The sequence below is a fragment of the Alligator mississippiensis genome, chromosome 1 (assembly GCF_030867095.1).
Source record: "Alligator mississippiensis isolate rAllMis1 chromosome 1, rAllMis1, whole genome shotgun sequence".
Classification (NCBI taxonomy): domain Eukaryota; kingdom Metazoa; phylum Chordata; order Crocodylia; family Alligatoridae; genus Alligator; species Alligator mississippiensis.
Window position 1 is genome coordinate 435,505,862 of NC_081824.1, and position 25,238 is coordinate 435,531,099.

Below are 25,238 nucleotides of genomic sequence, written 5' to 3' on the forward strand. Positions count from 1 at the left end.
CCTGTGCTTCACTTAGTTATATTGACTATTTATTTATTTACTACATTTGATTTATATGTTGTCTTTACAAGAAAAGGCTCTGGGTGGCTTTCAGTGCAAGGCAGAAATTAGAGAAAGAGAAAGAATAATATATTACAGTAAACTGTCCCCCCTACCCTCAACCCCCCAAATGCAAAAGCAGTTCACCCTACTTCTTCCCCTCGTGCTCTCCTACCTCTGACCAAGAAGGGTATCCCCCCACCCCAGTCCAGCCCAACCCAACCCAGTCATTCTCACTTACTCCATAAAAGAAAGTATCCAAAAATTGCTTGCTGTGTGCCCCCCCCACCCCCACTCCTCTAATCAACTCACTCCCAAGCCTACCCAGAGGAATCTACTCCCTCTGTTACTCTCTCTCGCAGGCCTGTACCTCCCTGTGTTATTGGCTGCATCCTGCCTCCAAACCCACTCATCCTCCCCTTCCTTCCTTCCCCCCCACCAAAGACCCACATTATTTAAAATCTAAACAAAAATAACAATAGAATATTGATTTTTTTCCCCTCTCTCCCCCCATCTTTGTTGTTGCCAAAGTGATGTCCTTTTTGTGGTGCCTACCCCAAGGCAGCCTGCAGTCAATCCCATGGCCCCAGACTAGCTAGGCCTTACCCTCTTCCAGCTTGTGTGGGTATGTGGTATGCCTGGTGCTTAGTATCCCCCGCCCCCCTCTAGGCTTGTGTGTCTGATTATTTTAATTTATATATTATTTCTATTTTTATATATTTATATTTCTATTTTTTATATATATCATGTATCACACGCACAAGCCTGGGGCAGGGGTGGGGAGATATTTTATATTTGTGTTTATATATAATAAAACACACACACACAAACAATATTTACATAAAATTACACAATTAGACCATTGTATAATTTTTGTTGGGAGTTCAACATGGGTCCTTCTGAGCTTATTCTTTCAGGAGAAGGTAAGAATGTGTCTGCTGTAATAGGATAAAAGAAAAGTTTGCATGTCACTTAAAAACCCGCAATGCTATTTTAAGGGTGTCCATATTAACCAGATACAGCATGATGATTAATACAGTATCCATCAAGATAACGAGGCATGTTGAGGTATAAATCCTACTAGGCACTGTTCTCTGAAAAATTGCTTTCTAAATCTTACTGTTATTGACATCGTGTACCAAAAGTGCATGCTTAAAGTGGCCAACGGATTCTTCTGTAGCGCTTAAGGAATATCCATAAGTCATTGTAGTGGAATACTGTTTTAGGCTTATCTTTGGTATCAAAATGATTATAACAGGGTTGGAGTGTTGTTGCAGCCATGATGGTCTGGGAAATATCTGAAGGGCAAGGTTTTTTGTAATTTTTTTTTTATTGGACAAACTTTGTAGTTGGTGAAGCTGTTGGAGCAGCTTTCAAGGAAGAGGTGCCTTTCCTTAGGTCTAGGCCCAAAAGTTGGTCCAACAGCTTGCAGCTAAACAGTTGATTCAATAAAAGGTATCAGTGAAAAACCTTTGCTCAGACATGAAAATAATCATGTGAAATGCTGTGGCACAGTACTTAGTAGTCTCTTTTCTAACTGGTAAGGGTATCTTTTAGTCTTATTTTTATCAAGGTGGAACAGGAGACAGGAAGGGGGTAGGGGTTGGTTTATTTTGGGGCAGCCTATTGTAGGCCCAGTTGGCTGCAAATGGAATTGTCACTACTTATTTTTAAAATTAGCCCCAACTGAACACTAGTTACCAATAATGGCAGTTTAAAAAAAAAAATAGGAACCTTACTTTACACTGACTTTCAAAAGTGCTTGATACCTAGCAGTTCCTGTTGACTTTAAACAGCTTGTCTTAAATATGGTGTTTAGGTGTTTAAAAATAGGTGTTGGAGCTTAACTTGGGGGACCAGGATTGAGTATGTTGGCCGTTGTTCTAGGTAAGTTTAGATTTTTTTTCAATGGTTTGTTGAACTATGCATAATAAACAACATAGTTATCAGGACAAACCAGGTGGCAATGTCTTGACACTTTTCCTATGGCCAGAGTTAGAAGAGCAGACGAGAAGAGCTCTAGAACTGGATCAAGAACGAAAGCGTGCAAAAGAAGAAGCAGAGCGCTTGGAAAAAGATCGCCGTGCTGCCGAAGAAGCTAAAGCTGCTCTAGCCAAACAGGCTGCTGATCAAATGAAGAACCAGGAACAACTAGTAAGAAGTAACCCCAGAATCCCTAAAACCAAGCTATGGTTATTGAAACAAGTTGAAATGTAGCCTGTTTACTTTTGTTGTCAAAGGAGCAAACATATTTATCCTTTTGAGCATAGATAACCATAAATAAGCTACAGTAACTTGATAAATTCCAGCTTTGTTAAGTAGTTTGCCACTTCTACATCAAATATTGACCTATTCATTATTAATAATCTTAAAATGCCAGTAAGAATACTAATTTGTTTTGAAATACATCCTTTATACCATATAGTGACACCCAGCAGTGGTTGTCCTCTGATCAGCTCCAGGTGTCATTGCACTTTGTGTGCGTCTGGTAGCATATTATGCTCAGTTACTTATTATAGGATCCTATTATGCCTCTATGGTTTTATTAGTTAAAGAAAATTAATGCAATAAAATTTTCAGGTGGGATCTTAGTGTTTCATATCCTCACACCCTAATTCTTCCATGGAATTCATGTGTAAAACTTCTTTTGGCTTCAGTGGGAGCTGGATTAGCTAGTATTGCACTAACCGTTTTGAAACCCCACCGATAATACAGCAGTAATCTCATATTTCACTAAAAGCACTTGGCTTGGGTATACTACAGTATATTCTGTCTCAGTAGATGTCATAGTGGGGCATTAGAATCATAGAAAATTATTGTTGGAAGGGACCTCAGGAGGTCATCTACTCCAACCCCCTGATCAAAGCTGGACCATCCCCAACTATATCATCCCAGCCACAGTTTGCCAGGCTAGAATTTCTCTAGTAAAGGAACAGCCCCATAATGGTACCTGGCAGTTCCCCAGTGTAACATGCAGGTTGAGGGCAAGGAAGGGAGTTACTGTAGCACTGAGAATCTGGGTTGTGGCACCAGCCTATGAGGTAGATAAAGTAAGACTGTGGTTAACTACACTGGAGCGCCTCTAGCTGTTACTTTACATCAGTTGCACCTCCCTTGGCAGCTCAGTCTGGGAGTTGTAAAGATCATCCCTAACCAGGGATTTTCCACCTGGGGAGATGCAGCACAAACATTATCCCTCAAGCTCATTTATAATTAAAAGTTCTATTTTTAAAATGTAGAAAAATTACTAGTGTCATAATGAATATATTCTTTTTGCTCAGAGCATAGCAAGGCCTTTTCCACTTCTACTGTAGAGCCAATAAAGGGTATTGAATTAACCTTTTTACGTCATTTTCCTCTCGTAGGCAGCAGAACTTGCTGAATTCACTGCCAAGATTGCACTTCTAGAGGAGGCCAAGAAGAAGAAAGAAGAGGAAGCTACAGAATGGCAGCACAAAGTAATGAAGTCTTACAGTCTATTAAGTCATAGAATTATAAGAAATTAAGGTTGAAAGGGACCACAGGAGATCATCTAGTCCAAACCCCCGCTCAAAGCAAGCCATCCCCGACTATGTCTTCCCAGCCACATCTTAAAAACCTCCAAGGCTGGAGATTCTACAACTTCTCTGGGTAACCTGTTCCAGGGCTTTACAACCTTCTAGTGAGAGAGTTGTTCCTAATATCTAACCTAAACTGCCTTTGCTGCAACTTGAGATCATTGCTCCTTGTTCTGTCATCACTATCACTGTGAATCGTCTAGTTCCATCCTCTTTGGAACCACCCTTCAGGTAGTTGAAGGCTACTATTAAATCCCCTCTCTATTATCTTGAATTTTCCAGACTAGATAAGCCCAGTTCCTTCAGCCTCTCCTCAGAAGTCATGTGCCCCAGTCCCCTAACCATTTTTGTTGCCTTCTGCTGGACTCTCTCCAATTTGTCCATGTCCTTTCTGTAATGGGGGTCCCAAAACTGGAAACAGTACTCCAGATGTTGCCTCACCAGTGCTGAATAAAGGAGCAGAATCACTTCCCTCAGTCTACTGGCAACACTCCTCTTAATGCAGCCGAGTATGCCAGTAGTCTTCTTTGCAACAAGAGCACGCTGTTTGCTCATACTCAGCTGCTTGTCCACTATAATCTGCCCTTTTCTCCAGAGCTGCTGCTTAGCTAGTCAGTCCCCAGCTTGTACTGGTTCATAGGATTGTTCTGTCCTAAGTGTAGGACTTTGCACTTGTCCTTATTGAACTTCATGAGATTTCTTTTGGCCCAGTCCTCCACTTTGTTGAGGTCTCTCTGAATCCTAGCCCTACCCTCCAGCATATCTACCATTCCCCACAGCTTGGTGTCATCTGCAAACTTGCTGAGGGTGCACTGTATCCCATGTTCCAGGTTATTGATGAATAAATTGAACAAAACTGGCCCCAGGACCAACCCTGGGGCACTCCACTTGATACTAGCTGCCAATTAGACATTGAGCCCTTGACCTACTACCCATTGAGCCTGACAATCCAGCCAGTTTTCTATCCACTGTGCGGTCTTCATCTAACCTGTACTTCCTTAGCTTGCTTGTGAGAATGTTGTGGGAGACTGTATCATATGCTTTGCTAAAGTCAAGGTATATCACATCTACTGCTCCCCCCGCATCCATAGAGCCAGTCATCTCACCATAGGAGGCAATGAAGTTGGTCAGGCATGACTTGCCATTTGTGAATCCATGCTGACTATTCTTAATCACCTTCTTGTCCACGTGCTTAGAAATTGATTATTTGAGGACCTGCTGTATGGTTTTTCCAGGGACTAAGGGGAGGCTGACTGATCTGTAGTTCCCAAGATCCTTTCATGGTCACTGCTGCCCAATTTGCCATCTGCTATTACAAGGGTAGGAAACCCCCAGCATGGGTGCCAGAGCTTGGCACACAAAGGCATTTTGCTTGGCACAGTCACCTTAGGGCCGATGGCAAGGAAGAGGCTGCAAGAACACTGCAGACCTCTGCACTACTACTTTCCCCACCAAGTCTTCCGTGTTTGTGAGCAGCAGGTCAAGAGCACAGGCCCTAGTTGGCCTTTCAAACACTTGTACCAGGAAGTTTTTCCCAACGTTCTCCAGAAACTTCCTGGATTGCCTGTGTACTACTCCCCCACTTAGTTCAGGGCTTTGGTCTCTGTCTGCCAGTGAACCTAGTTTAAAGTCAGGAATTGTCAAGGGGCTAAGGGATATGGCAGCACAAATCCCACCAGAGCTTGGCGGCATGAAGTACTTCCTTCCTTCCTTTAGGCTCCTTTTGAAGCCTAGCTAAAAGAACTTCCTTGCAAACATTAATATTTAATTCAGCTCTAAATAGTGAATGGTGAATCAACATGGTGAAAAATGTTTTCTGATCACAACCAATCTACATTCATGCTTATAGCTTTTAGTTTGCAAATAACAAGGACTTCATTACTGTATGGAAGTAGTGGTATTCTTAGACTAGCTAAAGAATTTTTGTTTTTAATTCTTTGATTGTGTGTAAATTATTTTGCAGATGAGAACTATATATGTGCTAATTACTATTATTGTTATATAGGCTTTTGCAGCCCAGGAGGATTTGGAAAAGACCAAAGAAGAGCTCAAGACGGTAATGTCTGCTCCTCCTCCACCTCCCCCACCACCAGTTATTCCTCCAACTGAGAATGAGCACGATGAGCATGATGAGAACAATGCTGAAGCTAGTGCAGAACTGTCTTCTGATGGTGTCACAAACCACAGAAGTGAGGAAGAACGGGTGACGGAAACGCAGAAAAATGAGCGTGTTAAGAAACAGCTCCAGGTAATGAAGGTTTGCAGTTGCATTAACGTTATAATTACAGCTAAAAATGTGCATTCTTTTTTTTTTTGCTTAAGATCTTGTGTGCATTTATTTAGTACATGGAAATAAAACTGAACTAGCACAAAGCTAGTGCAGAGAAGCAAAACTAAAGTGGATTATGGCAAGGAGATAGTACATTTTATCACGTACTAGTTTAGTTATTTACAAACTGGTATCATTTAATTATTGCTCTAGGAACTGCACATAATGGAGAATGTAGCAAGATTGGGAGTAATGTAACTCATTTTGTATATGTATCACTTAAAGGTTTGTGTGTGAATGTGTTGCTGCATTACAACTAATGTTTCCTGTCAAATAGGAAGCTAATCTATAGTACTCTGAATTTTTGAAGTGTAATGTTTTAATTTCTGAACTGTAAAATATATTGCAAAATGCAAAAAAAGTTTTTAACCAGTAGCATTTGGGGGTTTCTTTGTAGTAATTTATGGTATCTATAAAAATGAAATGTATGTCCTAAATTGGTTTATCCTTATTCAAACTGTTAGTCTGGAGAGAGAGATTCTGTTTTTTTCTTCCACTGAAAAAGTGATCGGTCTGTCACTGGCCAGTTTAATAATACTGTTAGCAGGTACTCTAATACCAAAACCAAAATGTGACCTCTGGCTCCTTTTCATTAGCAGTATATTACTAGCATACATGTACATATATTTCTGTTCTGCTACAGTACAATTACAGGCATAGGAGTAAATAAACTGGTCAGTTTTTGCTTAACTGGAAGGCTAAGATTATTCCTTAGCTTCTCCTACCAAACCATGTTCAGCTACTTCTAGCAAAATTGTTCTCTTGGATATTAGAATATAAGGCTCTTTTTCTTAGCCCTTTGCCCACACTTCTAGAATGACTTCTCAGCTTGCATGATAGACCTGATAACATTAGCGGTTTCACTTCTTTCTGGAGTGAATAAAGTGTTTCTTTGGCAGTCAGGAAAACTCTGTCTATAACCTCCAATGAGACATGCTCAGAAAATCTAAGCTAATTAAAATGTTAAAACACAAATATTTTATTCAACAGGCATTAAGTTCTGAGTTGGCCCAAGCCAGAGATGAAACCAAGAAAACTCAGAACGATGTCCTTCATGCTGAGAATGTTAAAGCGGGCCGTGATAAGTACAAGACTCTTCGACAGATCCGGCAAGGCAATACAAAGCAGCGTATTGATGAGTTTGAAGCAATGTGAGAGCTGTTATTTTGCATATCTGTTCCTCGTAAAGCTGAACCACCAACAGAGAAAAAAAGCAGGCCTTTGCAGTTTTGAAGGATTTCACCCCACTTTGCCAAAGCACTTATACCAGTTTGACTGTGGTGGTTAAAGACAAAATTTAGAGGAAGGCATTCAACAATAAGGCAGTCTTGTTATATACCCAGCTTTTTCAGTGGATGGAGGGGAGGCGGGGGAGAGGTGTGGGAGGAAGGGATGTGTGTCGAAAGAGTGGAAAATGACGGCAGAACATTTATCTCCCATAGTTTTTTTTTTTCATTTTCTGTTCTTGCTTTTTTGTTCTCCTTAAAATTGGCAGCTAACTATCATGACTGACAAATGTATGTGTTATCTAAATATTAAGAGGTAAAAAGGACTAGAGGCACGAGTCTAAAACTGTCAGATGCTGTTTGTGTGATGCAGTTTGAAATGCATTTTTTTCAGTTTTGCTGCACTAGTAGGAATCTGATTTTGCTGACATCCTTGTGTGCATTTTATTTTTATTTTTCCCCCTAAGCTTTCTTTGGTGTTTCACGTCCTGTCATCATTGATGGTTTTCTTTGCCTACCTGTTCACAAAGGTCTAGAGAGCAGGTGGTAGTTCCAGCAGATTTTTTTTAAAATGGAACGCTACCTGTGGGCAGCACGTATCTGCTGATAGGCTTCAATAAATATTGTTTTTGTAGATGATAACTTTAGATATGCAGAAATAGTCTAATGAAGAAAAAATAAAACCTTCAAACCCCCCCTATATCCTGTTTGCTTATAATTATTTTAGTTGCAACAGGAAAAACCTGGACCTTTCTGGCAAGGGAGCATATGAAAACATCAGTCCCAGGGAGGGGACAGTATCCTACCTCACTACTATATACATGATGACTGGTCCTTCAAACACCATGTAAATCTTTAGTGTGAAATTGTCTTTCCCTTTATGATGGTATTTACAAAGCTAGGAGTCCTTGCGCTCTTAAGGTTTTGTTTTCCTTCCAGGTGGATTTATGTTGCTAAATATTGTTTAACTGCCTTTTTGTTGAGTTAAATTGTAAAAGCTTATTATGTACACTAAAACTATAACTTGTCACTGGTATACTCTCTTCTGGGAGGGGTGTGGAATGTGTTTGACTTACTTTATATGTGGGTTTCCAAATACCAAATGAAAGCTCCCATTGTTGAAAAAAGAAAAGAAGGAACCTGTAGTTTTATTTTTCAGTGAGGCCAGTTCATAATTATGTCTTTGTATCTGATGTCTGATCGTTGTTGCTCAGTTGTTACAACATTTTGAAAGGGCAATTTAAACAAAATGGTGGGTTTTTTAAATTTATAAGGTCAAATAATGTGTGGAGATTGAGTCTTTCTTTTAAGAGGTCATTTTGCAACAAATACGGACTGTCTTTTTTATTTTATAGTATCCTAGTTACAGTTTATAAAAGCCTTGCTTTCTCTGAGGATGGTTCAGCTATCTTCCGTTTGATATTATGCACTCATAAATTACACTCATCTATTAAAATTTGCCATTTTATTAAACATTTTTCATGCACAATAGGTTCAAGTTACTTATGAACAGGTCAGTTGAATTTTGGGGTTTTTTTTGGTTTTGTTTAGTTAAAGGTTGACTATCTGGGATGACATCATGAAAATGGAATAAAGTTACATTTAATATATTTTGAGCTTGTGGGGCTAAAAGTGTCTGGTTAACTTCGAAGACTGGTGTGCAAATGTTGTGCACATGCTTCAACATGCTGCTTGGTGGAAGTTAGTATTTCTACTTGCAGTGCACTGAAAGAACAATTTATGTATCACAGGCTTCATACACTGAAGCATGAGCATTCAGATTTCCAAAGTGTTAGAACAATTTGCCATAGCAAGTGAAATGCTGTACTTCCAATGACTTTTTGGTTGTTTTTGCTGAAAAGTGTTCACTAACACTATTACATCAGTTAATCAGTGTTGGAAAATATCAGTTATGTTTGCTGTTCATAAACCTACAGTTTATAGATTAGAATTACAGTGGATCTAATCCATTTTTTAAAGCTGTGTGAATTTTTCTAAACAACCAGGAACAACCATTTGTAACATACGGATTTTCACAATGAACAAAGTGGTGATAAATGCATTCACCAGCAGTTGAAAACACTTACTGATGCAGAAATGTTGAGAATCGTTTAATGAGTACTTGGTGAAGTAAATTTCAACATGCTTTTTCCCTTAGCATCATGTTTTATGTTGTACAATTAAACTACGATTACATCTACTATTTTGGATAACATTCATTGGTTAACAATAAAGAGATACAGTTAATTTCTCCTGAGGTCCATTGTTGTTATTTAATGAACCTTTTTTCTGGCAAATTTGCTAAATGCATTGTAAATAGCTTTTTGTTTTGTTTTTTGTTTTGTTTTGTTTTTCAGAGTAATGAAAACTTTGGGACATTGATCCTAAAATTTCACTTTGTGGTCAAAATTACAGAATAGTAATCTGTTTAAGAAATTATTTTACAGTTGGGAGAAAAAACTGGTCATTGCTGATTTCAAAAGAGGATATGAATCATCGGAGTAAATTGGTTCTCTTGAGGACAGAGGGTAATTTGGCCACTAAGAACTTTCAGTCACTGCCTGCACAGTACTTAGCTTTAAGCTAGGTAAAGTTTACTTTAATTAGCCATTGGTTTGTTGTGGTGATTATTTTTCTAAACACTGTATATTGACAGTTTTCTTAAAGCTGTCTTTCAGGTTTTTTTTAAATATAAGCATTCTAATTGTTTCTGTTCATCTCACCAATTTGAAGAACATGGATTGTTCCTGGCTTCTCCCTTACCAATAGATAGATAAACTAATCTGCTAAAGTTTTTCCATGTGGATCAAATCTTCTCTCAGTTGGTACATTGGATGTGTACAGACTTTCAGGGAAGTTAGATTGAGTTAAAAATGGCTACTCAATTTAAGGTAAATCGGGATGGGAGAGACCAGGGGGATCTGGGGCAGGGGCAAATGGAATCCACAGGGGGGGATCAGGCAGCTAGCAGCTCACAGGGGGGGTTGTTGGTGGACACCAGGAGGGTTTGGCAGGATTGGGGTGGAGTGGGTCCATGGGGGGCTTGGAGGGATGGAGGAGGGGGTAGTAGGGTGTGCAGAGGGTTGGTGGGGTCCAGGAAGGTTTGAAGGGATCAGGGGGTTTGGGGGGGAAAAGGAAGCTTCCCCCTGCCCTTGGACCAAGAGCTGGTTTTAGCCCTCCTGAGCCCTCTTCCCAGCCCCCAGATGAACAACCCCTCCCCAGCAAACCTACCCCACCCCCTGGTTCCATCTGCCCTTCCCCCACCCCAACTTCAATCAGCTCCTAGCACCAGGAGTGGCTTGTGGGATGGTGGGCTGGGCAGTGGCTGGTCTGCCAACGGGGGGAGTAAGGGACAGGAGGGCTAATATTATCTCGGTGCCAAGGGGGTGGGTAGAAAAGCTCATTCTTGGGGCTGAGGCCAATGGCTGGGCTTTCCTAGCCTGGGGCTCTACTGAGAATTGTACAGACGTTCAGTTAGCTCAGTCTCACCACACCTGATCTAACCTCCAAGGTAGGGTTTACTTGAATTGGGTCAGCCATTTTTTTTAGACTAGTCTAAACTTTCTGAACTTTTGTACTGTTCGCACTTTGATCCCTAGTTAGGTCAATCTAAATATAAGGTCCACGCCTGAGCTAAGTAAATTAGGTTAGATAGCCATTTTTAACATGATCTAACCTGCCCAAATTTCTTTACTCATTTGTTGGCTTGGTACAGGCTCAGACATGAAGCCCTTCATTCTCTTAATTGCTATGTCAGAGTTGGTAAAAGAAATGAAAATGGGCACTATATATAATTTATGTATAGGTTTTATATATATATATATGCCTTCTCAAACATGCCTGTGGATTGTTTTTATCCCCCCCCCCCCCCCATTGGAGTCCTTTATGAAATATTGTACTGTAAATTCCCTATTGTCAGAGGCTCCCGTCAAGGTCTGCCAACTTCAGAATATGGTACTTGAATTAGGAGGTAAGTGCATTAAAGGAGGGGTTCGTTTTTTTTCCAGGGGAGGAAAAAGGAGACCAAGAATATTTCCATACTTCCTTTGGATGAGTCTAACTTAGCTGGATTCTGGACAAATTCCTAGTTTAAAGTAGAGGGAGATATTTACTCTATTTGGAAACAGTATTCCCTTCATAATTATGCTTCTTCAAGTGTTTGATCATCTGCACATCCCCACCATGAGTGCACATACCTCTCAAGCAGTTGAACTTGGAGACTTTTTTTGTCCAGTCTGCATCTGTCTGGTGTACATACAGTCTCTGCTGTGGGGAAAAAAGCCAGTGCATCCTTCCCATCCTCCCTTCCTCTCAGCTGCCCCAGCTAGACAGAGCCCTTTTGCAGTCTGTGTACTTTCTGGCCTACAGCCCTCTGAATCCCTTTGCCTTCATCATTCTTCCCCTTTTTTGTATTCCCTTGAATGCTTGTTCTCATTCTGCTGGTATATTTTCCCCTCATTTTCTTTGATCCTCTATTGTTCTTCTTCCTTTGAATCTGGAACACATGAACCTCAAACCAAGGAGGCCTCTTCTGGCTTGCATTTCCTAAGTAAAAAAACTTAGGTAAGCTTTTGTTTTCCAAAACCTTTTTTTTTCTCTCTAATTTTTCTGCCCATCATCATGGCTTGTCCCATATCTCTGAGATTTAAGTGGAGTCCATCTTGGGATGTTGTTGTGTCTAGAGGCAAATCCTGCATTCCTGGGAAGCCTTTTGTAAATGAATGCCTTACCTCCTGGGGTTGAATTTGGCTTCTTTACCTCTTGGACTAGAAAAGAGTTCAAGGCCCAGTCCAAATCTATCTTCTGGGCAAGTCTTGAAGATCAGCATTTGGATATTAAGGGCACAGTTTCATTACTGAGGATACTTGTCTCATCTGCCCTGGAGAAGGCTTCCGTAAAACACCAGGACAATTTCAGCAGGAGATCCCTGTCCCAGGGTTTGATGAGGAAACTTGTTTCACCATCACCTAGCCCTCCCTGTTTTGAACTTCATGCCCTGAGGAAATCCTGAAGTTCTTCAATCCTGAGACTTGGGTATCAGCTTCCAGCTCATAGAGACTGTCCCTCTGGTGCCCAGGAAACATGGAAACAAGCTCCTGAATGCTCCTCAATATTGGTTCCTGTTTGCTGGAAGAGTGATTCCACTGAGCAGAGTACAGCATCATGAATTTCTGCCCCTGCATTTCTATTGAGATTCAATGACCCACAGCCTCTCCTGGCCACTCCTTCCTGCTTGATGGTCCCAGTGCTTTTGGTGGTGCTAGTGTGCTTCACAGGTCTGAATTACTTGGAAGTTCAGTTACAACCAGAAACTTTGATTCTCTGTCCTCACCAGTACAAATCATGCATCTGTCCAGCCCTGAGGTCTTAGACCCACCTGCAACCCATCACTGGTTTTAGGTCATCAGAGCTGTCAATGGAACTTGCAGTGTCAGTTTCCTCCCTTTTGATTCTGAAGACTGAGGTTCCCTTAACTAGTTCAGTAACAGAAGCAGGATTCCCTTAAAGCAGAAACATAGTTTTTTCTTGGTCTGTGTGCTGTGCAGATATTTCTGACTTTCTCAGTACAGACTTTTTGGCCTTGCATTTCTCACCTAGCAGATAATACTTGGCTTCCTGGTCTTTAGTTTCCCCTTCTTCAGCCACATCCTGCAACAGTCTGTTCCCCCAAAGTTTACCCTTGCTATATACAAAGCTATTATGGACCCCATAAAGTGTCTGGGAAGTGCCTGCTACCTATGTCCCTGTTAGGAGAATGGACAAGTGACACTGAATGCTCTTAACCACTCTGTTGTGGATGAGAAGGCAAAACAGTTTTCCAGTACCCTGAAGGACAAGGAATCCAATAGATGAACTTCCTGTAGAAAAAAGTAATTATCCTTTTCTAGCCTACAGTTTTAGGGTGGCTAGTTATTAGGTTTGACTAGCATGATGCAGTTTTGAATGCCTCTGATAATTTTGTAGCAAGCAATTCTGACTCGGAACTGACCTTTCTTTGCAAAGGTCATTTGGTGCCCAGGACCAATCTGTAGGCTGTCTTTGATGGAGCAGATAGTGCCTCATTATCCACGGCCATGGCTGTGAAGCAGGTTTCTTGGCTCGGGAGTCTTGTTTCCCAATGGAAATGCAGAATACTGTGGAGGACTTCCCCCTTCAAGACTGATGAAGCTCACTGCACATCCACTAATACTCCAGGTCACCCATAGGTTCTTTGTGGTACACATGTTGCCTCTAAAAGAAAAAAAGAGATACCATTCTTACTCCATGCAGAGTAAATGTCAGCAGCCCTTTTCTCCTGTGGTCATGTGCTGCCCCCAAGAGCCTCAGAAAAGATCCAGCACTTTCGTAAGAGGAAACAGACCTGTGCAGCACTTTCCATTTAGCATCTTTGACTGCTCAAAATCTTTGATGAGCATGGTCAAGAAATGCATCCCACTTTCTGAGACTCCATCATCCTTCAGATGAACCGTATGGTGGAAGGTACCATATATAATGGGGTCCCATTTCTCCCCCTTCAGCATTGGTGATACTCATAATGGATGCTTCCTTTCACTTCCTTATCACAAGATCTCTAGTCTTCTTGAGAAGCAAAACTTTTATGTTTTTCAAGCCCAATGCAGTACCAAGAGCATGCCTGGCTTCTTACACCACATCCGTAGGCATTCCATCTAGATGATGGACAATGCTTCCAAGTTCCACATTGACAAATAAGTTGGTTCAAGATCTTCCCTCTTGTGGGAGGTGATCAGCCTGTGGGACAGGTACTGATGCACTCACAATAAGGAGCTTATCATTGTTTTATCTTCCAGGGTTTCCAGACACCATGTAGGCAGCCTGAGCATCAGGCATGTATTCTGTGCCACAATTAGGTAATTGGATTCAGTTCTTACAAACTAGAAGCACCCAGATATTAACCTTGTTACCTTTCCCTTCAACAAAAACAAAGCCAAGTCCCTTCTACTCCAGACATACACTCAGGCTCCAGTTGACGGGCTGATGCCTTTCTTATCCCAAACTGGATCTGTTTACCTCTGGAGCAGAATTGCCTAATTGTGGCACAGAATACATGCCTGCTCAGGCTGCCTACATGGTGTCTGGAAACCCTGGGAGATAAACCAATGATAAGCTTCTCATTGTGAATGCATCAGTCCCTGTCCCACAGGCTGATCACCTTGCACAAGAGGGAAGATCCTTCCTGCCCATAGCTGTAATTATAAGACACTAATGGAAGGATGGACAGGATTCTTCAAAGCTGCTATTAATAGCTTTGTGAAGACCATTTTGGTTCCAAGATCTACTTTGGATGCTGATGAGTCCCTGGACTGTTCACCCAGAATGGACTGTTCACCTGGATTTATATAGCTTGCTGGATGCTGGGTGACTCTTGATGGTAGAATGGACCTGCTCATCTGTTGTTAGAAGGTTCCACAAATACTTATTATTTTGCTTATTTTTTCTAAAATGGAATTCAGGAAGAAATCTAAAGCTATGTCATTCTAAAGGCCATGTTCTCCCATATTTAATTCCTGGTTTGGGGGAAAACTTAAGCATATACTTAAGTACAACCCTATCCAGGAATCTAAGTGTTTTTTCTGATCAGAGGAATTTACCAACAGACTATAATAAATGTACTCTAACTCCTGAAGTGAGGTACCTGTTCCTGACTTTTATCAGGAATCATCTTTTCTTATGGCAGGGTCTTCCATTACAAAAAAAAAAAAAAAAGTCTGATCTAAAACTCATTGAAATTCATCAAAATAGCCCAGCATCTACAGTTTAGTATATTTACAAAAGGCTGGTATTCATGATGAATAAAAGCCATAGTCAAGAACTTTAAATAGTAATCATGGTGTCAAAGTCTAGGATCTCATCTTCAGCAAGCCTCCCTTTAATGCACTTAATACATGGGTAAGGAAATATTTCTTCACTCTCCTCTGTTGTGGATCAGTTCAAACACGAAGCATAAGTAGTAATAATGTATAAATCAACACCTTGGAATTTAGAAGGAATTTCCCCTGTTGTTTTAATTTTTTTCAAGAGGAATTAAAAAAAAAATGGTCTCATTTGTCAAGTCTAACCTTTTATTTTTCTAAAGGTTCATTCAGGCCAGGCCTCTTTCTGAGTCAAGGAAATGTGTAAAACATACTTGATGATATGCCGTTGACTAAGCAACATTTAAGCAATAAATCATAAGTGCAGCAGTTCAGAGGAACTAGATTTTGAATTTCCTTTCAGCTTCTCTTCTTCCTTATCTTTTTTTAGGGATGTATTTGGTAGCCGTGTTGTGTGACACACAAAAAATGCAAAAACCTAGAACTCTTGGTTCAGAGATGGTACCTTTTATTGGACCAACTAAAAATTGCAAAAAAAAAATCTTTTTCTGCAAGTTTTTGGCCTCATATGCCCTTCATCAAGCTCAGGGAAAATTTAAAGATGGTAAAATGTCCCCATATGTATTTCTATACCTCCCTGCTTGCCATCTGACACCAACAGGGAAGGAATCCTGCCTGATCTGTACAACAAAGAGCAACTCAGAAAGATACTGTAATGGACCCAGAGGGACAGATTTCCATCTTAGCTTCCCTTGTGCAAAAATGAAGTTTATTTCCTACTTACAGGGACTTTTTATCATCTTTAATTTTCCCTGAGCCTGACGAAAGGTGTGAGAGCCTGAAAACTTGCCTAAAAAAGTAATTTTTTTGCAAATTTTTTTTAAGTTGGTCTAATAAAAGGTATAATCTCTGAACCAAGAGTTCTAGATTTTTGTATTTCTTTTAATCTTTTTTTTAAAGATAATCTAAAGCCTATGTTGTTATATATGGGATTAGGGAAGATAACTAGTAAGAAGGAAATGAAGTTTATTGGCATCATGGGTCTCAGTTTTTAAGCTTGTTTATGATAGCATCTACAATACAATACACACTTTGTCCATTTCTGAATGTTCCCATAGGACCAAGAAGATGGCTAAAAACAGATGGAAAGAGTTTAGGGAAAGGGAAATAGTAAGCAGTGCACTTTTGATTTATTAACCTAAAGGATCCATTAAGTGGGTTAAATTAGCTTAAATATTGTGTTTGTGTGTTTATAGCAATAGCATTTAGGTAACAGAAAAGAAACAAGTGGAAATACAAGCTTGCATCAGCCAGGGAGGCTTACTGAATACAAATGTTCCTAGCACAGTGACTGTTATGCCAGAGAGCCAGCAGACCCCAATTTCTGCAAGGGTTTGCAAGTTACAGGTAGGAAACCTACGAGGGCCTTTCAAAAAGTATCAAGCCTGAGCTGTAGGAAACAAAATATTTTATTTACTGGGGTTTCAGCTTAATCTCCTTTGAAGTATGCTCCTTCTGCAGCTGCACGTTTCTCCCAATGTTTCTGCTATTGTTGGAAGTACCTCTGATTAGCAATTCCATAAATTGCTCAAAGCTGCTCAGTTGCATTTTGTTTTATGGTTTCCACATCATAAAATCTCCCTTTCAAAGTTTTCTTTAGTTGAGGGAAGAGAAAGATGTCAAATGGGGCCATATCAGGTGAATATGGAGGCTGTGACACTTGTGGGATACAGTGTTCAGCTAAAATTTGGCTAAAAATTGCTTCACAAAATATGCTGAGTGGGCAGGCACGTTGTTGTGGTGAAGCATCCAAGAGTCGGACACCCACTTTTCTGTCATTTTTCTGGTCATTTCATTCCCAAATCACCAGTTAGAATTGAATGACATGAACCAACAGAAATTCCAAATTCTGCTATCTCTCAGACAATCAATTGCCTATCATTTCGAACCAAACTGCGAACCACTGCCAGATTTCATGATGTTGAAGAGCACTTTTGACTGATGATTGTCCTTCTTTAAACTGATGATACCATTCAAAAACTCTTGCATGGCTCATAGTGTCATCACCAAATGCTATTTTAAGTCATTCAAATGTTTCACTTGCCTTTTTCCTGATTTTCATGCAAAATTTAATGCACATGCGTTGTTCTGGACACTGACATAACAAAAGGGGACACAAACAATTTTACTTCAAGTGCTGGCCACAGAAAAGTGGGGAATTCAGTCTCAATACTTTTTGAACAAACCTTGTATATTTTGTCTTAATTAAGCAAATGCTTTCGCAGTTATAAATGAGACCTTGTATGATCAGAGCTCTTAGACACCAGGCTCCTTGAAAGACTGCAGCTCACTTTAAAAGAGATGTTGTGGTACATGACATGGTAGGTGATCTGGACTGACTGTAAATATCACAGGCCATTATGTTTAATAGACACCACTTTGTTGAGTCCAGTGACTTTTAGTCTAAGCATTTTCAGGCCTTGACTCTCAACTCTTGTGTACATTTTTTTGTAAGAGATTTTGGAATTGTATCTCCCCACTACAAAGGTGAATTAAAATGGAAAGTAATTAAGTACTTCAGCACTTTCCTGTGTTCAGTACATCCAGATAAATGCCACTCTGTTGTGGACTATCATTAGGTAAACCTTGCTGCTTTAGGTCAGGGGTGTCAAAAGTATGGCCTATAAGCTAGATCCGGTCCATGGAGCTCCATGACCTGGCCCATGGGTCTTGAAACAACTTTGTGCACTGCGTGTGGCATGTGTTGCTGATCTGACACCTGTGCTGGACCTGTGATTGTGGGTGCTGCATGTAGCATAGCATGTTGGTTTGGGGCATGCACCACATGCAATGCCCATACCAGCCCAGCTCTGAGGCTGGTCCAGGTTGGGCTGTGCCAGAACCAGCATGCAGGGCTGGACCAGCAGGTAACCGTATGCAGGCTGTACCCCATACTGCCCCCCTGCGCTACATGCAGTGCATGTGGCTGGTCCAGCTTTACATGTGCTGGCCCTGCTCAGACTGGCCCAGCAACCCACATGTGGCCTACACAGCTGAATGAGTTTGATACGCCTGCTTTAGGTGTACTGGAACACAGGATGTCTTCATGTCTTTTCAAGCTAGTCCACTAAACTGTAATTCAAGCTACAGTTTTGATATAATGCAAACATGTAATTCTTTGAAACTTGACAAAGTTATAATCTTGGCATGATCTAGCATGAGATTTAAAGGAACATTGCTTATTTATTTATTCGGAAAGTCTGATACAGAAGATAGTTAATGCATGCTAAACTGATTGTATGGCAGCCTAGTTTGCAACTCAACTAGCTAATGTATTAAAGTGAGCCTGCTGTCTTGCCCAACTTCTATATTGTGTTAGCTGATCAGTGAAACTGCTGGGGAACTCTGTCTAAGATGACTTGGATTTCATTTTACTCCTGAGAGTTAAGCATGCAGAAAATTGCCGAAAAGGTTTAGAACAGGGATAAGGGAACAGATCATTTTGGCCTTTCTAAATCGGGCCTCTGTTTCCTTCCTCTTCTGTCCTCTTTTGCTTTCCCTTGCTGCCAACCAATCTAGTCTTGCTTCATCCTTTGCACCTATTTTATTTATCCCAAAAATGTGTTCACATAATGTTGGACAACTGTGTATTTTCAGTTAGGACCCGAGAAAAATCCCAGTTTGTTTTTTTTTAATCCATCAACTGTAATGAGTTCCATTAAGCCATATCCTTGGGTTTATGATTTTTAGTTTCCCAGAAATGGAGACAGCAAGCTGTCTCATTTAGCATTAATGGTATTCTCATAGGTGCCTTTCACCTTAGGAAGTTTTTAATGAAGGCATAATTCTACTGTACCATTCTCTTAAACTAAGAGGAAATGGAAAAAGGAATGTCAAATCCATTCTGAGGAGAGGATCAAAGTTCACCTTTGAATTATGGTCTGTGGGCCAAGGTATATATTTAATACATGCTTTTCTTGTCCCACGGCAGATCTCTCACTGATGTTAAACAAGTTCAAATGTAGAAATTCTGATAGTTTTATCTCAATCCCTATTCAATAATTAAAAATGGAGGCTTCCAACCATTAGCGGAAAATGGGAAGAACATTTTGCCAGAACAATTCCAAAATGCATATTCCTTGATGGCTTTCTCTTACTGCTGTATGTTAATCACTGTCATTGGAAGCAATTTTTAAAACTGGGGTTCATTTAAATAATACTTGTGATTAGTTGGTCATCTTTGAGAATATGAGATACTTCATTTGAATTTGGCTAAAGCTGAAAACGTCTCCTTCTCTTATGCACTTTGATTATCTACAAAGTGAGTTTAGCACACAAAAAACCTTCTCTGTGTACATCATCTGCGATGCATAGTTCAGAACAGTGCTGCAGTACCTTGGCCAGATGAATGATCTGTCACTGCACTATAACGTAATTTTTTGAGTGGGGAGCTCTAATGTCGGGATATGAAAAGAGGCTACTGCACTTTGTCTTAGGAGCACTCTTATGTGAATAGCAATGAGAAATGTTTCATTGTTCACATCAAAAATCCATTCTGCAATGTAGTTCCTTTTAATATATTTTTCTTTTTTTCATTCACATTGACTTCTTGCTTTTCTTAAATTTCCACAAAGTTTATCAAGCAAGTATGCTGAATTGTGTTTATGGTACCACACAGGAGGACTTGTAGGTATAATAGCTGAGTATTTGCTGCTAAGTGCTCTGAACAGTATAAAAACTTGCAGGTAGTCTTTGTATAAATAGGAGGCATATAATAAATTTTAAACATAAAAGGCCAGATCTCACTAAATATGATCCTACTCTATCCTGCTCAAGTGCCTGGAAAAGTGCTAGCCTGCCTATTTGTGTAACATACCATCCATCTTCTTAGCTTGTAGACTGAGTTGCTTGTAGACTGAGTTGCAACGAGCAGTGACCAGGAGAAGGATCCATCCTCATCTTGGTTTAACTTTTTCAGGTACAGTACTTGTGCAGGGTGGGATAGGATTGCATGTAAGTGCCTAATAAATTAATAGGATTTTGCCTTTAGGGTTCAGTCATGAGCCTGACTGCACGCCAATACAAGGGAGTAAAGGAAGGCAAGGGGCCAACTACTTCTACTATGTAGATTACCTAGCTGACCAGACTCTGCAAGGGGTAGCAAGATACTGCACTTCTCATACAAGTAGGCAGCCATGAGTGGCAATAGGATCACTGCAACAGAGAATACATGGAGAGGGGAAGCATTGGAAAAAGGGGCTTGTACAATATATTTGTGTTGAGAGCAAGGGGGGAAGCAAGAGGCAAGCTTCGTTTTTAAGATTCATAAGTTCAATGCTCTCCCCTTTATAGCATCCACTGCTGCCACTGTCAGAGATGGTGTTGCCAGCTAGCCCTATGCCCCAGCCAACCCTCCCTGCAGCACATGGAGCCTGGTTGGGAGGAGCTGGGCACGGGCAGTTTGCCTGAAGCAGAACAATTTGTCCCTCAACAAAGCACAGAATGCTGGGGAGTGTATTGCAGCACAAGTAGCAGCACAAATCTGTGCCACTACTGTTTGTGCTGCTGCAAGCACATGCCTCTGCTTGTCTGGACACAGCCCTTGTGTTCTTATGGTTGCAAGGTACTGATGCAATTCTGTCTGAAATCTCTGCAGTCATCTTTGTAGAGTCAAGTTGTCCTGTTAGGCCATTCTGCCAAGAGCCCTTTTTTGCTCATTATGACTTTTCTGCTTGCTTGCTTGTTTGTTTGGGGTATTTTTGGACAGTGAACAGTGGATGACGGTCCCCCTACCCCTCATCACCATGAGCAGCCTTCTTTTTAACAGTAGGTCTTGCATACTTCAGGCAAGACTGAAGACATGTCTTTCTTGCAGTCTTTGACCTGTTCCCTGCTCCTCACCCAGCTATCGCTATTTTTTTCTCATCAGTTATTCTTCCATTTCTAAAAGCAGAAGTAGAGATTTAAATTCAGATCAGTAGTTTTCATGCAATTAAGTAATCTGTTTTGGTAAGGGGAAAGTGCAAATTTAAAATGACAAGGTGCTGCATAATTATAATCAACTAATTTTAAAGCAAATAGGAAGAGTAAGTAAAAAGGTCACCCTAAAAATATTTGGTAGTCTGTGTATGTTGTTCCCATGGAATGGAAAATGTTTGTGGAAAGGTAGGCATTAAATTATTTTCTCAAACATTTAACCTGTGGTAGCAAAGTGTTTTGTTCAGATTCCCCTGTCTACTTTTTTGTCACTTGCTAGACTATGTATAAAGCAATGGAGGGGGAAAGGTAGCACAATCCTTTCCTTTATTCAGTCATTTCCCCTCATTTATTGTTTATTGCATTCAATTTGTTTACAGATAAAAGGGCTGTTTTTCTCCAACAATGTTTTTGTAAAATTACTTTGCCCATGACACACAACTCAGTTTTGCACCCTGAAGATTAACAGATGGAAGGAAAGTAATTTGCTGGAGAATGTACTGTAATTTGCTATGCATTTAAATTGAGCCTGCTCATGGGTATTTTTAACCATTAGCATGGTTTTAAAATGAAGCTTTCTAATAAGATAAATGATGCCTGGGTTCCAGAATAGATATATAAAATGAATCAGTAAAAATACATGAATGTGAATACCTTTTGGCTTTGAAGAACTATTTCAGTATCATACAAGTTGGAAACCAGACTCTTTTAAGGCTGTTAACTTAAATTTCTGTATTCGTAATAATAATAACCTATTTTAAAGATATTATTGCACATGGGGGGGGTGCATAACCTTTCATGGGTATCAAAACCTTCTCTTGCCTGGATTTTTTTCTTGTGTGTGATACTCCTATAGACATTTACTCTTCATTGGCATCTGTCAACAGTGCCCATACAGTTTTATTGACTTCAAGGAAGCCTGTCTAATGGAGCTCAGTGCAGGGCTGGAATCTGGAATCTCCCTTACTCACTGCAACTGCCTGGTTTGGTAGAGGCACTCTCTAGAACCCTTAAAGTGCACGCCCGGTTCAGACCATGGGGGGTGTCCCCGCGACTTGGATGTTGGGCTGCATTTGCCCCCAAGGGAGGCCCCAACACTCTCCTGCCACGACTTGGTCTTCCTTTCAGTAGCAGGACTCTCTCTCATGGGATCTTGCAGATCAGGTGCTGCCCTTTGCAGGCATTCTTGGAGCTCCACCTCCCCTACACCCTAGCCATACGCCAGCCCTCAGGATGACCAGGTGATGGATTGCTGGTCTGCCTCTTTGATGTTCTCTCCTGCTCTGGTCCCCTCTTGCCTGTCTCTCAGTGCCTCTCTTTGCCCTGGGTGTCTATGGGGTGTGGGACCAGTCCTGCCTCAATGTCCATTCTGACCTTGCCCTCAGGACGTCACGTTCCATGGAGCTGCCTCCGCTCCTCTCCCTGTGGGTCTATTGGGGATGCCTTCCCCCAGTTCGGGCCCTGGGTGCCCCTCAAGTTGATAACATAAAACAGAAGAAGAAAAATAAGAGAAAAAGGAAGAGAACAGTAGGGGTTTGGGCCTCAGCCCACCCCACTCACGGATCCAGTGTCTGTGGTCGTCAGAATCCCTTGACACTGTCATCCTTGGCCCTGCTGTCCTGACAGGCCAGGTGTATACCTCTTTAAGGGAGCCAGGAACTTTCCTGTGCGTCCTCGTTCACTCCCCCATGGAGCTGGTTATCCTGTTGCCCTGATAACTTGCATCTTCACTTCTGGCTGTCTCCTAGGACTCTCCCCACGCAGTTTCTGCTCTTCTAGGAGCAGGCACTTTAGTGCCCTGTGACAGTCATATCTAGCCTTCTGTCGTTGATGAGCTTCTTGGAGGTTGCTTATGGCCAGGTCTTGCACCCTCTGTATGCACTGTTGGATTCTTGCTGGTAGGTGGCTGGGGTCCTTGTCTGCCTGGCATCCTGCTCCCACCCTTCCTGAAGTGCCTGTAGCAGTCCTTGGGGTCAGTGTCCTAGGATGAGGTCGAATGGCGAGTACTTTGATGAGTCCTGTGGCATGTCTTGGATTGTGAACAACACCAAAGGGAGCAACAGGTCCCACCTCCAGGGATCCCCCTTTATACGCCATCTTAACATCCTCTTTATCGTGCCATTGAGGCACTCGACCAGGCTATTGGTTTGCGGATGGTACACAGAGGTTTTTAGGTGCTTTATCCACAGTGTGCGATACACAGCTTGTAGTATGCCAGACATGAAATTTTGCCCTTGATCGGTTAAAATTTCCTTGGGTATGCCTACCTGGGTGATCCACTTTACTAATTCCTCTGCAATACGTGGGGCTGTCACCACACAGAGCAGAAAAGCCTCAGGGTACCGGGTAGCGTAATCAATGATTACCAGCATGTATTGGTGCCCTGCGCTACTCCAGGGTAGGGGCCCCATTATGTCCATAGCTATCCAGGAAAAGGGCCCATCAATAACAGGTAATGGTTGGAGCGGTGCGCAGGCAGGGCGGTCTTCTTGGGTCTTCTGACATTCTGGCCATGCTGCGCACCATTGGGCGATGTCTTCTCCCAGCCTTGGCCAAAAAAACCAACGGGCCACTGGCTATTGTTTTGTCCCAGCCCAGATACCCTCCCATAGGGTTTGCGTGGGCCAACTGCCACACCAGTCGGCGAAACTGGGTGGGTACTACCAACTGGGCTTCTTCCTGCCCTCCCTGCCTCTCATCCTGGACCGGGTAAATTAACTGCTCCCTTACCTCGTATCATGGGGTCCTGGCATTGCCCTCTGGTTGGTCATTCCCAATTTTGAGGATTTGTGTCCTGATTCCTCGAAGTTCTTCATCTTCTTGCGCTTTCCAGAACTGGGTCCCGCTGATTACATTGTGTAAGTCCACTTCCTCCATGTCCTCTACTGACTCCATGTCAGCTTCAAGTTCTCCAAGCCATCCGTCATGGTCCTGGAGTTGCCGCTGCCTGGTCTCAGCATCTCATACCCTTTCTAGGGCGTCATAGATCAAGGTCCAATCACATCCCAACAACATATCACACACCAGGTGTGGGACCAACCCCACTAATAGCTCACTAATAGCTCCATGACTCGCAGTCGGACCCACCAGTGTTCAACCCTTTCCGTCTCCCCATGGAGATAAGCCATCCTCACTGGGACTATCCGGTTGCCCATTCAGGGTAGCACGAGGTCAGCCTGAACCAATGATTGGGCACACCTGGAGTCTAATGTAGCCTGAATGGGACGGCCTCCCACCCACACTTTCCCGATGGGACGACTCCACACTGCGCTGTCTCCCCCGGAGGCATAGCTGTAGTCTGTAGGTTTGCCAGCATCTGTTTCCCTCTGTCTCTCAGTCTGTCCCTTCAGGGAACTTTCAGGCTTCCAATATTCTGTGGGGCTGCTCAGACACTCCCATGAAAAGTGTCCTGTCCTTCCACACCAGAAACAGACCACCTCTCTAGGCATACTCTTGATAGGGTTCCGCCTTTTCTCTGCCTCCTGTGGACGCATATTCCTGGGGTTTGCTGTAGGTTTCTCCCAGCTGTATACTGTCTCAGACGCGGCAAAAATCTCTGCCAGTCTTAAGGCTTCTTTGCAGTTGGTCGGAGAGTGTTGCCAGACCCATTGCTGAGTCCGTTCGTCAAGATCATTCTGGAATTGCTCCAGGAGTATTTGGTCAGCCAATGCCTCGTGGTCATATTTGGCCAGGCTCATCCACTTGTTCAGAAGGTCCCGTAGCAACTGCATTAGGACCCGGGGTCGTTTTTTGTCGGGGGCCTTCTTAGCTCAGAAATGTTTCATGTAATGTTCTAGATTAATCTTGAGCCGGTATAAGACGGCAGCCTTAACCTGCTCATAGTTCCAGGCTTCGTCTCAGGCTAAGGCCCGATACGCTGCCTGCACCTTGCCTACGATGAGGGCTCCCAACTGACTGGCCCAATACCCCTTCTCTAAGCTGGTCATAAGGGCATGGTGTTCAAAGGCTTCGATATACGCTTCCGGGTCATCATCCCGGGTCATTTTGGGCATCTTGAAAGCAGTGAGACTATGGTGTAGCCAATCATATTGCCTGTCCATCATCTGTTATTGTGTATCTATTATCTGGGTAAGGGCCTGCAGGTTTTGGCCCAAGAGATCGGGAGCGGTCATTGCTGCTGGCTGCATAGCGGGGTCTTTGACGCCTGTCAGGTTTCCTTGCAGGTTCCCTGCCAATGCACCACTTTGCACCCCCCTGGTTTGGTATAGGCACTCTCTAGCAGCCTTAGAGCGCACACCCAGTTCAGACAGCAGGGCAA

General features: G+C 42.0%; 1 protein-coding gene across 3 annotated transcripts in view; it reads left to right on the top strand.

Annotated features, from left to right (window-relative positions):
* RDX (radixin) overlaps nucleotides 1–9,402 on the top strand; it is a 62,317-nt gene extending 52,915 nt beyond the window's left edge. For all 3 annotated transcript variants that reach the window (XM_059720758.1, XM_006272347.4, XM_014600683.3), the window contains 4 exons: nucleotides 2,033–2,193; nucleotides 3,405–3,497; nucleotides 5,602–5,844; nucleotides 6,916–9,402. In XM_059720758.1, coding sequence (XP_059576741.1) covers nucleotides 2,033–2,193; nucleotides 3,405–3,497; nucleotides 5,602–5,844; nucleotides 6,916–7,080 — 662 coding nt within the window. In that variant the 3' untranslated portion in view covers nucleotides 7,081–9,402. The remainder of the gene's footprint in view (nucleotides 1–2,032; nucleotides 2,194–3,404; nucleotides 3,498–5,601; nucleotides 5,845–6,915) is intronic.
* Nucleotides 9,403–25,238: the final 15,836 nt, after the last annotated feature.